General features: G+C 36.1%; 1 protein-coding gene across 9 annotated transcripts in view; it reads right to left on the bottom strand.

The window, feature by feature from the left end:
* LOC148949415 (uncharacterized) overlaps positions 1-13,657 on the bottom strand; it is a 159,799-nt gene that overhangs the window by 24,192 nt on the left and 121,950 nt on the right. For all 9 annotated transcript variants that reach the window (XM_089093439.1, XM_089093435.1, XM_089093437.1 and 6 more), the window contains one exon: positions 6,162-6,370. In XM_089093439.1, the coding sequence (XP_088949565.1) occupies positions 6,162-6,370 (209 nt within the window). The remainder of the gene's footprint in view (positions 1-6,161; positions 6,371-13,657) is intronic.

The raw sequence follows: 13,657 nt of genomic DNA, 5'->3' as shown, positions 1-13,657 counted from the left end.
CTAGCCACCTCAACCTTTCTTTCATTATAGCCCTAGAGAGCGGTATTGAACCATATTTTTCGTATAGCCTATTGTTTGAAATACGGTCAGTCAGCCGGGTACCCAGAACAATCCTTAAGCAATTTCTCTGGAAAACATCTAGCAAATCTTCATCCGCTTTTCGGAGCGTCCATGCTTCAGAGCCATATTTGACCACCGTCATCACTGCAGCTTCTAATATTCTAATCTTGGTTTGCAGACTTATCTTCCTATTCTTCCAGACTTTTTTTAACTGTAAAAAAAACACCCTGACCCTTGGCTATTCTATTTTTAACATCTTCACTGCTCCCACCATCTTTACTAATAATACTACCAAGGTAAGTGAAGCTGCCCACCTGATCAATCTTTTCATTACCCAACATCACCTTTTCATCTTCACTTATTCCTAGCCTTAGTGACTTAGTCTTCGTAACAATTATTTTCAAACCTATTCTAGCACCCTGAACTCGCAAAACCTCTAAAACTTCATTCCTTTTGCTCACACTTTCATCTAGAATGCTTAAATCATCAGCACAATCTAAGTCCAGGTGACTTTTTCCTCCCCATCTGATTCTGTGATCTCCCATTGCCTTTCCTGTGCTCCTTAAGACAAAGTCTATCCAACTGATCCATACAAGGGGGGATTAAACACAACCCTGATTAACTCCTGATTTAATACAAAACCAGCTACTAACCTCATTTCCTACCTTAACCGCAGCAGTGTTATTCCCGTACATAGCACTAATAACTTCAATGTATTTGTCTGGTATACCATACAAGGATAAAATCTTTACTTAAGCTCTTCTATCAACAGAATCGAATGCTTGCTCATAATCTCTAAAACTGAGGACCAAAGGTGTTTGACAACTCAGGTACTTCTCAATTATTAGCCTAAGAATGAACATTTGGTCGACACATCCTCCACCTTTTCTAAAACCGCACTGTTCTTCTCTTAAAACTTTGTCTACGGCATCTCTCAGTCTAAAAAATATCATATTACTAAGTAATTTACTACATACAGAGACCAGACTAATGCCTCGATAATTACCACACTCACTCTTCTCGCCTGTCTTCTTGAAGGTTTTCATAAAATCGTTGGATACATCCCTTTTTTCAAAGATCATATTCATAATCTTCAGTAAATTATTTCTAACCTCAAAGCCACCATATTTAAGAAACTCGTTTACCACCCTATCAGCACCTGGAGCCCTATTATTCTTTAATCCTTTTAGCGCTGTTGCGAATTCCTCCTCACAAAACAAATCTTCCTTCACATCCAAGGTATCAAAAACTTTTTCATTTTCCTCTATATTTTTCCTGCAGCTCTATCACGGTTAAGCGAATTCTCAAAATGTTCGGCCCATCTCTTTAATTTTTTCCTTATCACTAATTGCGACCCCATTCCTACCTTTAACTGGGCCAAGTCCGGATTGACTACTCCCTCTCAATTTGTTAACTTGCCAGTACAATATTTTACTATTATGTCGTCTAACTTCATCTTCCAGATCCTCGGCAATTTTATCCATAGTCTCAACTTCCCACTTCTTTAGTTCATAATTTAATACTTTTTACACTTTCTTTATATTCCTGTTGTTTTTATATGATCTATAACTAAGATAATTCTTGTACAAGCCCTTTCTCCTTTCTATTAAACATAGAGCTTTTTCAATAATATTCTTAGCTGCAGTTCTAGCTTTCTTCCGTAAGACACCTGCAACTTCACAAATTATTTTTCTAAAATTATTCCAACCATCTTCCACATTATCAAATTTTGAACTCTCAAGTTTAGTATTCAACTGTTCCTGGAAAGCTTCTTTCAAATTCTCATCCTGGAGTCTACCAACATCATAAATTCCCGGGAGGTAGTTACCCGTCCAATATATCATTTTTAAATTAACCCTCGACACTACTAGATGGTGATCTTTACTTGTAAAAGTAATAATAGCACTCCTATATACACTAGCATCTTATAATAATCCTGTCAGTCTACGGTTTGTAATAACATAATCAATAATGTTTGATGTCTTACCATCACGTCAATAGCCTCCTAACTTTTGATCTATATTGTGTCCAAACAACATATTGGGTATAACAAGATTGTTATACCTGCAAAACTAGAAAAGTCTGTATCCATTACTGTTTTCTTTACCTACACCAAATTTAACTAGGCTAGGATATCATCTATCCCAACTTCTACCGACCTGAATGATCAAATCTAATAGGGAATGCTCCGTATGTCTGACCAAAACCTTGTTGTTTCGTTCTACTAACTGCAAAAGAAATTACTCTCAGTTCCAAGCTTAATTGTATGTTAGTTCCGCAGGGGCGTATACACCTTTTAATGACGAACTGCCCTTTTTGGCCCTACAGTGAGACATTAATATTCTATTATTAATACATTCCCAGCCTAAACAAGACTTATCAGCTTCCTTATCCATTGTGAGCACTACTCCTTGTCTATGTACCCCATCCTTTGCGTCTGATTAAACAAATTCTATGTCACCTAATTCCATGCTTCCTACCCCTGGGATATGAGTTTCTGAAATTCCTAATAAATCCAGTTCGAATCGTCTGAATTCGTCAGTCAAAATGTCGATACGATATTTTTTTAACGTCGTAACATTCTAAGTTCCAATTTTCATATTCTTTAAACCATTGAAATTATTTTCGCCTCAGGAAAAGCAATGATCCCGGATACCAGTGCAGGACGGGGATCACATATCTTCTCAAGTCTACACCGAAGTGCTTAAGCCGGCTTAGAACCGGGCAGCAAGAAGTCCCTGGGACCTCCATGAATGGAGGCTTTGTGCAATCCTAGGCCCATCTTGGTCACAATATGGTTTTTAGCACTTGGCGATGCTCTTCTATCAACAAGAGTCGAAATCCTGCACAGACAGTCTCAAGCCTATTACCTCCGACTCATTATATATTCATGCCTACAAATATTAGGCTACTACGGGGAGGCAACCCGTAATAGGTAAACCGGCTAGGATGAGGTTTTTCAGCCTGAAGTCGCACGTCACAATATTACAAGCCCAGACAAAATGTCCGTCAATCAGAATCCCGTGCAAATGTTCTTTGGTTTAGTAGGCTATAATTTCCTCGAGAGGCGTCACTCCTCAAGTGGGAATAGAGTTGACCGCAAGGTCCACAGTCTTGCAGGTACCCCGAAAAGGTCGAGGCAGCCCTTTGCAGAGGCCGTTGTCCATAGATCTGGATCTTACGCCTTGCCTCAGTTGTCCTCCAATAGAGGATCCTCCCGCGATGGTGTTCTGCATCACTATGCAATTTAACCCATTACTGGGTAGTAGTACTCTGATGGTATGATATACGTTTTTTATATCTAATTTTTGACCATCTTTTTTTTATAATTCATGCCTGAACCGAACCCCCCTCCGTGTAAAAATTTCCCCAGAAATTTTTTCATGGAAAATTCTAACCGTTTAAAATCCTCCCCCCCCCCCAAAAAAAAAAGTTCCGTATATTTCTCAATAACAAATACTATGTGAACAATGAGTTAACTTAAAGCCCTTTCCCCAGGAACCAAGGGAGGGGGGATCAAGTCATCCCCAAAGGTAAAGTTATAGTACCTTTCAGCTATGCTGAATCAAATGACTACAACAAGATTTTGATGGAATGTCCTTGAAAAAAAATGGGCGTGGGAGGGGGGGGGGTAGTAACCCTAAATATTTTTGGTCATTGAATGAGCGCACTAGAACTTCTGATTTTTGTTCGAATGAGCTCTTGACCGATCTTCTAGGTCCATTGGTTCTATACAATCACCGCTGAAAAAAAAAGTAGCAACAAACACACATCCGCGACCTTTATTCTGCAAGAAAATACAAAATTCAAGATTTTTGTATATACAAACTTGAAATATCTACAGTAGTACTCTGATGGTAGGATTTTCATTAGGATCACTTGAATTTTTGGAGGTATTTCTCCCCATTTTCGAAAGTCAGTAAAAAATTTTCAGGCACGTAACTTTTAATAAGTAACATTAAACTTAATGAATTTTATGTATTTGGATTCAGCATAAAAAGCCAATCCTTTTGATATATCTATTGTTATCAAAGTTCCGTTCTTTTTTTTTTTATTTTACTATTGGGTCTAGTCAATCCTTACTAACAGTTCGTTACCACAAAGTGTTTGAAATCAAAGCTAGCCGACTGACAAGGACTTCTCTGATTTCTCAGCTAAATTACTTCAAAGTTAGAAGGACCAAGATTTTTTAGAACAATCTCACCCTAACCTTTTCACCCACTCTAACTTAAAACCAATCTAAGCCCAATCTGCGGAATTTCGAAGAAACGGAACGGAAACGATTTACGTCCCGATTCAGTATGAAAATGGACGAAATGGCAGAAATAAGCACTTTGCTACGGCAAGATTCGAAACTTGTAGTCTATAGTAAACTTGAGTGAGTTGCTCATAATACACGAGTACCAAAACTCCTTCCCCCTACGGAAATTAAAAGAATAAAACCCAAATAAAATTCTCAAATTTGAAAGGCCTTCTTTTTCACGGGGGGGGGGGGGGGGGGTATTTACCGGGAGTAAAGTATTCCGAAAGTTTGAAGTAAGAAAACAATTCTTTCTAGGTGTATGGGTACTAAAAAATTACAGAAGAATAGCGAGGTATCTAGAAATTTTGTTAACTAACTAAAAAAAAAAAAAAAAAAAAAAAAAAAAAAAAAAAAAAAAAAAAAACTACTTTTACTGTTAAGTACTATTAAGTTACTATTTACTATAGAATACTATTATTAGTTTAATGTAGTGTTTCATTTAAGTGTTTTATGATGATTACTGATCAAAGTTTATGTTATTTGTGCCTTTCATTTATCTTATTTTACTGTGTTCATGGTCGTATATTTGGTTTTAAAATACACTTATTTGTCTATCTATCTAATATGCAGAATAATTGTGCCAAACACACTTTGCATGTAGACCAGCTATACTTTACTCCGCCCCCCCCCCCCTAATGTGCAAATATATAGTCCATTTTTTTTCCAAAGCAACGAAGAAACCGCTTTGCTCTCGAGTTCTACACATCATACGCTTAAGCAAGTGGTGTATAATACAGAAGTAGGATACCGAAAATTTTCATGGAGAGAGAGCCGGATTTCCCGGCATTGTTTAAAAGAGATCAGAACCTAAATTAAAAAAACAAGTTTTTTTAACTGACAGTAAGGAGCAACATCAAGCCTTAAAACAAACTGAAATTATTACGTATATGAAAGGGATTGCCTCCTCCTCAAGACCTCGCTCTTTACGTTAAAGTTCTCTCTCCATGAAAAAATCTGATACTTGTGTGTTATCCGCCACTGACTCAAGATTACGATGTGTAAGACTCTAGAACAAACTAGTTTCTTCGTTACTATAGAAACAAATTTGGGCTATATATTTGCACATTAGGGTGGGGGGTAGAGTAGGTACAATTATTCAACATATTATGAAGTAAGAATTGTTTTCTGACTTCAAAATGTCCAAATACTTTAACTAATATAGAGCCTAAATTATGTATTTCCCATATATTGTGTCCGGCTATACTTTACCCCCCCCCCCTAATGTGCAAATCTATTGCCCAAATTTGTTTTTAAAGTAACGAAGAAACTAACGAAAAAACCGATATGTTCTCGATTTTTACACAGCGTAAACTTGAGTGACTGGTGTATAAGACACAAGTACCAAAATTCCTTCCCTGTACAGAAAAAAAAAAAAAAAAAACTCAAATAAAATTCTCAAATTTGGAAATCCTTATTTTCCACGGGGGGAATTTTCACAGGGGAGAGGGGGGGGGGGGTATACGCCTAGAACCATTTTCGAAGCCGAATATCGTGGTTTCAGCCAATTTCTTTGTTTTTTTTAAGCCAATGGATTTTCTTTGCCGTCCAAGCTAAGGTACTGTGAGTTTCCTTTATACGTTCTCTGACGAGGCGGTTCTAATGGGTGTATTTTGTGTTCCAATCTGACACCATAGGAGTTTTGGACTATTGTTTTTATTACTATGGGATGTGTTCGTCTCTTACTAGGTTACGATAAATTTTATTTCATTTACTAGAGACTCCCACATAACTCAAATATTTAACTTATCATAGACTAAATTAATAACCTTTGAAAATACAACTGAAAAAAAAAACTTACGTCAGTTTTGCAAAGATTATGACACAACTCTGCCAGCAAAGAATGGAAATTGAGCTTCGCAAAATCTAAGCCAGGCAAAACTCCGCACAGATTTGCAGAACAGTCACTGTAGTGGCTTTGCAAAGCTTCCGAGACAGTTGATATTCTATCACTAAATCCTGATTTCACAATGGTAGATCCTAGTCTATACAACAAGTAAGCAGCAGCTCCTGAAATCAGAAACAAAAATAGTGATACTGCCCAAATGTTGGGTAAGGGGCAGACAACATAAATTGTTTATGTAAAAATTAATCCATAATACATTCACAGAGGAGTTTATTCAGCAGAGGAGTTACATGAGCTGTTCAAAATTCAAACACAATAGTAGGATAATTAATCAGAGTCGGAATTTAGAAAAATTGTCTGACTCTTAAAACCATTCCACAATCAAATATTTATTTTGACAGAAAACATACTATTTTAAATTCTCATTTCTAGTTCAAACCACAGGAAAAGAAACTTAGGCAATACTATGATTAATTAAAACCATTTTTCTTTAAGTATTACGAGTTTATTGCTATTTTATGACAGAAGAGTCCAAAACTATCAAAATTATCGAGACTTCACATATTTGCAAAAGAATATCCAAAGCATCATTCAATTTCAAAGCATCGAGAAACCAACTATAAATTATACCAGTTTACAAGGGAATAATGGTACACTGTGGTTTATTTTGTTCCGCGAGACTACTCTCCATTCAATACATAGACTTTGTATAAACGTTAAATTGAAAGCATTATCTCCCAGAAGCAGGACATTTTTAGAAGAACTAAAGGCCCAGTTGGGCCCTCTAATCATACAGGTTGAGCCCCTTTACATGATGTAGATTCAAGCAAGGTGCAACATGCCTACCTTGTGCTGCTTTAAGTTGGCAATAGGTATTGGAGAGGCCTCTGGTTCACTTTGGTACTCCAGTCATGCCAAATGAAAACCCCCTAAGAAATTCCTGTAAATACAAGGTGTACGGTGTCTACCATTTTGGATTTAGAGAATGCCGTTTTCGTATTCTTCTTCTATTTAACAGCAGGCGGGCTTTTCAGTATAACTATTTAGCCCTTTTCCTTTTGCTTCACTCTGTGGGCTACAGAGCTACTGGCTTGATTGCCTCATATTTATTAGATCTATTCAGATATCTTTCAGCAGATCTTTCGACTCTAGGAGTTCAAATATAATATGATAGATGTCGATTTCTATGCTCTGTGTGCAGGTATAGTTGGCTAGGCTATTGGCTGATAGTGCGATTTCGTGGTGTTTGAAGCATTTTAACAGTTTACAAAGCAAGGTATGTTGTGCAGACGTCAGCATATTACATTCAAATAGGCAATGGTCAATTGTTTCATTATTCATATTACAATGCCTGCAAAGAGGGGACAGGGGAATTGAACCACTTGAATTAGAAAGCTTATATGAGAATGCAAGGAAATTTAGTCCATTTGTTCCAGAACGAATTCTATGATAAATTTTAGAAAGATACTTATTGGGAAAGGGGGAAAGGATAGGAATAATCTTATTAAAATTAATATCTGATAGCCTCCATCGGTAAATATCTCTCATTGGGATTGGTCTCCCACTTGGCTGGTCAATATTTATAGCATTTTTTGCTATTTCATCAACCTGATGATTACCACTTATGCCAGAGTGGCTAGGAATGTACTGAAAGTAAGTTTTTATGCCACTTGAAGCAAGATTATCAATAATACTGGGACAATGATAAGTGTCAATGTCCAACTTATATTGAGGAGCTGAGGCCAGCAACTCAAGGCTTGATAAAGAGTCGGAATAGATGATAATATTATTCGAATTTTCAATCAAAGGTTGGTTTTGCTTAAGGTGTTCTAATGCCATGATTATGGCATTTAACTCAGCAGACATTATAGATAAATTATTAAATAATCTCTCTCCCATTGAAATTTTCAGGTGAGGAAGGAAAACACCAATTGCAACCTTTTCATTCATTTTTGACCCATCAACAAATATTTGGAAGTGATTTTTATAGGTAATTGTATTAAATTCTGCAAATTTTTACTGGACAAAAGCAATGGGGGTTAAATCTTTATTCCATTTTGAAAATTCAGTATCTATTATGGGAAATGACCAATTCCATGGAGGGGATTGGGAGAAAGTAGGTGCAATAGACTTTGCTGGTACAGGGAACTTCTTTTGAATATTGGCATACTCATTTGCAATACCACTATACATGGCTGGATCTCTTAACCAATTATGTAATGTGTGTGAGCTATTTGATTCAATTTTTGTAAGATGTTTTGTCAAGAGAAAGCTACGTCTCTCCTTTATTGTTGTTAATCCACTCTCCATAAGCAGAAACTTGGTGCTTGTGGGTTTCCTAAGACCAAATCTGAGATGTTTTATATCATTTTGTACTTTTTAAATTTTTTACATCTGGGTCTTTGCACATGCACCATAGACAATTAGCCCATAGTCAATATGGGGTCTTATATGTGATTTATAAAACTGGAGTAAGGTTTTCTCCTTACAACCCCAGGGTGTGAGAAGAAGTCTTTTTAGTATATTTGCTTTTCTATAACATTTTTTTATTGTGTTTGAAATGTGGAGGTGGAAATTAAGTTTTTGGTCAAGCATGAGACCTAGGTAATTAATATTATTATCTTCTGGAATAGTTGTTTTATTTAGAGTTAGTTTTGCATTAACATGGTTTCGCTTCCGGTGAAATTGGATTATTTTTGACTTGGTGGGTGCAATGGGTAAATCTGAATGTTGAGAGAATTTTTCAAACTGGAAAAGTGACTTTTGCAGATTTGACTGTGCTATCTGAAAGGTGTTGCCAGATGACCATAGCACCAGATCATCTTCATATTGTAGATTCGTGTGGGGTAGGTTCATGTCCCAGAGATATAGGGTAAAAAGGAGGCAACTGAGGACTGCTCCCTGAGGTAGGCCTTTGGATATTGTCTTTTGGGGTGAAGAGGCTGAACCAACACAAACAATGAAACTTCGCACTTCTATGAAGGATTTAATAAAGGATACTAGCTTAGGAGGTACTCCAAGGTTTGCAAGTTTATTTAAAAGGATTTGGTGGTTCACATTGTCATAAGCTCCTCCAAAATCTAGGAAAGCTGCCACTAGGATATTATTTTTTGAGAAAGATTCATTTATTGCATTTGTTAGCAAAATGAAAGCATCTGTTGAGGAGTGGTATTTCCTGAATCCAGTTTGATTGTGTGGGATCATGTTATTTTTCTCAACAAACCAGAGGAGTCTGTGATAAATCATTTTCTCCATTATTTTCCCCATCACAGGTGTAATCATTATGGGCCTATAAGACTCAGGGTTATCTTTTGGTTTATTTTTCTTTAGGATTGGTAGGAAGGACGAACATTTCTATATATTGGGGAACCTAGACGATGCCCAAGCGTGATAATAATAATTTAGCAGTTCTTGTTTGTATGAAGGTGTGAGATTCTTTATCCATATAGGGTGTATATTGTCATAGCTGCTGCTAGTTTTGGACCTAATATGATGTATTTCATTATTAAATTCCTGGATTGAAAATTGATTATTTATTTACTCGGATCCTGGGCGTGGTTGGTAACTATGGTTCATAGGAATTGTGGACAGTATGCTTTGATTTTTTGATGTTAGCTTATTAATAAAAAGAGTTGCAAATAGGTTAGCCTTTTCATTATCATTGTCATAATGGGTATTATTATGTATAAGTTCATACAGGAGTGGGTTGGGAGAAGTATTTTTCCCACATATGTGGCTTATGACTTTATGTATAATTGGCTCGTTTGTTTCTTTGGAGAGATTATTTGCAAAATTATTCCAGTATTTATATTTAGCATCTATTATAGTCCTTTTTAGATTAGATTCTGCTTGTAATTTTTTTAAATATGTAGTAGGTGTTGGTTTTTTTATAAATTCTGTACTATCTGCCTTTTTTATACTCAATTTATTTAGTAACTAATTTGTCCACCATGCTTTAGGAATTTGTTTAGGGAATGTTTTCTTAGGTGTTGTCCTGGGGATAGCATTATTAGCTGTATTTATTAGTAAAGATGTCAACGCTTCAGCATGTGTGTCAACTGTTGTGTTAGAAATGCATGAACATTGGGTGAAACTTGTAATTTCATCATTTAGCTTATTTTGGAAAATAGACCAATTTGCTTTAGTGTTGATATATTTGGATGTATGAGATAAAGTTTCAGCAGGTTCATTTAGGGAGCAAACTATAGCAAAGTGGTCTGTACATAGACTATCAATTTTATTTATGTAAATTTTGTTCAAAAAATTTAAAGACACAATTTGTAGGTCAATTGTGGAGAAATTGCCACTTTTGGGGCTGAAATATGTATTCAGGTTTGGAGGGGTAGCAACAGCTAATTCATTTTTATTTGAAGTCATATGCTCAATAAATTTACCAGCTTTATTTGCTGATTTATTCCCCCACAAAAGGCTGTGGGCATTGAAATCACCACAAATAATGATATTATTTAACAAATTAGAATTATTTATATAATTAAAGAAATCCTTGGCATCTGTAGTTTGGCCATTAGGGTTATAAAAGCTTTTTATATAAGTTTTTAAATTATTCAGCCAAATACTTATACCAATTACATCAACATCATTTTAAAAATCTGGAAAATTGATGCCAAAAATTTTATATTATTATTAACTAATAAAGCTACACCACCTCCTTTTCTCTCTGAAGATCTATCCTTTCTCAGGATAGTATATCCCAGAGACTTAATTTGTTGATTTTTGGTTAAATGAGTTTCCTGGAGGCAAGCAATATTAATTGAATTATTATTCATAAATGATATTAATTCATTTAGCTTATTTTTTGTGAGTGGTCTTACATTCCGTTGGAGTATTGATAAATGTTGTGTTGTTGAGTTATTCTTCATATGACTGTGCATGAATGTTCAGCTTTGTTAAAAGTAAAGCAAGATCTTTTTTTGACTGAATGAGCATATCATCTGGGATGTAGATTTTTGCCAATTCTGCAATAATTTTTGTTTTCTGTAGTTGATGTATGTTCATGGCCTGAACTGCATTACAGTTTAGAATGAATAAGCATATATTTGGGGATTGCATTTTTGGTAGTGCATCCTGTTTGTTGGTTAAGGGATTGATTCCTGGTAGTGTTTCTGGTTTGTTTCTTCTTGGGAGGGAGGGCCAGGCTGGCCTCATCTCATCGGACAAGGAGGCTTGTTGGCTTGGTGATTCCTTCTGATAGGGATTTGAGCTAGGGGGCTTAGAAGATGGTGTTTTATACGGGGTGCTTGATGCAGTGGGGGCGCTTGACCGGGGGGGCTTGGTTGGTTTCATTACAAGCTTAAGTTGGTATTGTTGGGCAGCATTTGCTTCCATTGCTGCAAAGGGGTATGGGATGGCCTTCTCTGTTGATATTTGGAGTGTTAGAGCTCTTTTCTTGTATGTAGGGCATAATGATTTATTTGTAGATTCATGTGGGCCTTTGCAATTGATGCATGTAGGCTGAGTGTTGTTACAAGTTGTTAGCTCTTTAGGATGGAAAGATTTACAATTACTACACTCTTGGAGAATTTCATTGCATTTGTTTGTCGTGTGTCCCAGTTTGAAACACTTCTGACACTGGATAGGCTTAGGTTTTTATTCCTTGTGTGGTTTGATTTGCCCAAATAGGAATAATTTTTCTGGAATATAAATTTTATCCTTTAGTTTGAATAAGAAGGATCTACTAGTTTTTATGCCATTAGAGTTAGGTTTTCCAAGCTGGGTAACATCCTTAACTGGGATTGTGTTTCCAGCCCTATCTGAAAGGCCTTCTTTTAACTCCTGAGTAGATATCTCTGGGGGAGCATTATAGACTACTATTTTTGTTGGTGATTGTTTTGGGTTCCAATTAGATGCAATAATTGGGGTATTCAGAAGGGATTTAAGTTTAATTATTGTATCTTCTGATTTCTGATCTTCTACAGCTATTAGCAGAGATCCATCACGGTTAATGTTTAGAGAGAACATTGATTTTAGCAATTTAAAAATTGCAACTCTTTTTGCAGAGATCATTTTTATCTACAAGGGTGTATTGGGATTAATTTTAATGTATTTTCATTAGTTATTGTTGTGAGAATATTATGCTGGGAGAGGGTACATGCTTTTAATTGGGGATATTTTTTTACTTTTTGTAGAGTTTCTAGAGAGGACATCTTGAAACCCATCATAATCATTTATGGTTACATTAGCCCCTACACTTATCATTCTCCTATTCTCCGAATTAGAGCTATCATTAGAACTTTGTGATAGGGTGCTTGACCAGCCAGGATGGGTATCTTTCAATATGACACTTTCACTGTAATTTGATTTGGGATCTGGGGGGACTTTTTTTTGGAGGACTTCTAATCATTGCCTATTGGAAAAAGCTTTAAACACAAAAATAAAACTAAAACAATAAGGGAAAAATAGATGATATCAAACCGTCTGCACTATACTATGGGGAGGATAAACACCACAGTATAGCCCTGAGGATGACTTGAGCAGAATTGGTTTAGTACAAATGCAGTTTAGAAGAGATAATAATCACAAGAAAATATATTTCGATTTTCTTATAAGGTTGCTGTTGTGTTGCTGTAATACTGTAAATATGTAAATATGTACATTGGCCAATACTGTAAATATGTACATTGGCCAATAAGGAGGGAAGTTCAAATTACTCCCTGGGACGCGAAAAGTTACCGAAAAATTTGAATAGCTTTTATTATTACATATTTTAGAAATTAGGGTGGGTACAATTATGATACTTTAAATTCTTTGAGTACATTTTTTTTCTCCTTTTTGATGAGAAAAATGTCGAGTACAATTGTGGAAAGAATCAAACCCGTACTGACAGTGCACTGTCCACTGACGACGCACTACAAGAAAGCATGTATAGTTGATGACGACAGGCATGTGTAAGGAGAGGCCTTTGCATGTCCCTTAACCCTTTCGCGACCGAGGGAACCTCAAAGTCCCAATATGTAAAAACCCTTTTAGCGCTTCTAAATCGATTGCTACATTAATAAAACCTGTTTCATCGTGTTCCGCCTTTTTTAGCCATTCGATTGATGGGTAACAAGTCAAAAAAGCGCTCAGTTGGAGTTATTTAGCTGACGGTGAAGTTAGGCTGTTTGTTTTTCTCAAAGAAGGTAAGAAGCCTGCTTTTTTATATGTAAGAGAAAATTACAGCGTAATAAGATCAGACCGACAACTGTAAAAGTCATTACTGATGTGTAATTAAACATTCTGGTATAAAACAATCTGATAAAGCCATTTGGACACCCCCAGTGATGGATTCTATTTTTGGGACCCTGCAACCCCAGTGGAGAAGGCCCTTGCGTGGTGGTGACTGTAAAGTCCCGCTGGTCGAAGTTAATAAAATGAAAATTTAGAAAATGCTCGACAATAAGCAATTTCTAAAGCAACAGTTATCTTGGAATTGTTTTCTTCCGGTGTATTTT

The sequence above is a fragment of the Artemia sp. Qi Xiang Cuo genome, chromosome 8 (genome assembly GCF_049724085.1).
Source record: "Artemia sp. Qi Xiang Cuo chromosome 8, ASM4972408v1, whole genome shotgun sequence".
Lineage (NCBI taxonomy): Eukaryota > Metazoa > Arthropoda > Branchiopoda > Anostraca > Artemiidae > Artemia > Artemia sp. Qi Xiang Cuo.
Note: the sequence above shows the minus strand (reverse complement) of the source record. Positions and strands in the feature narration are given on the sequence as shown.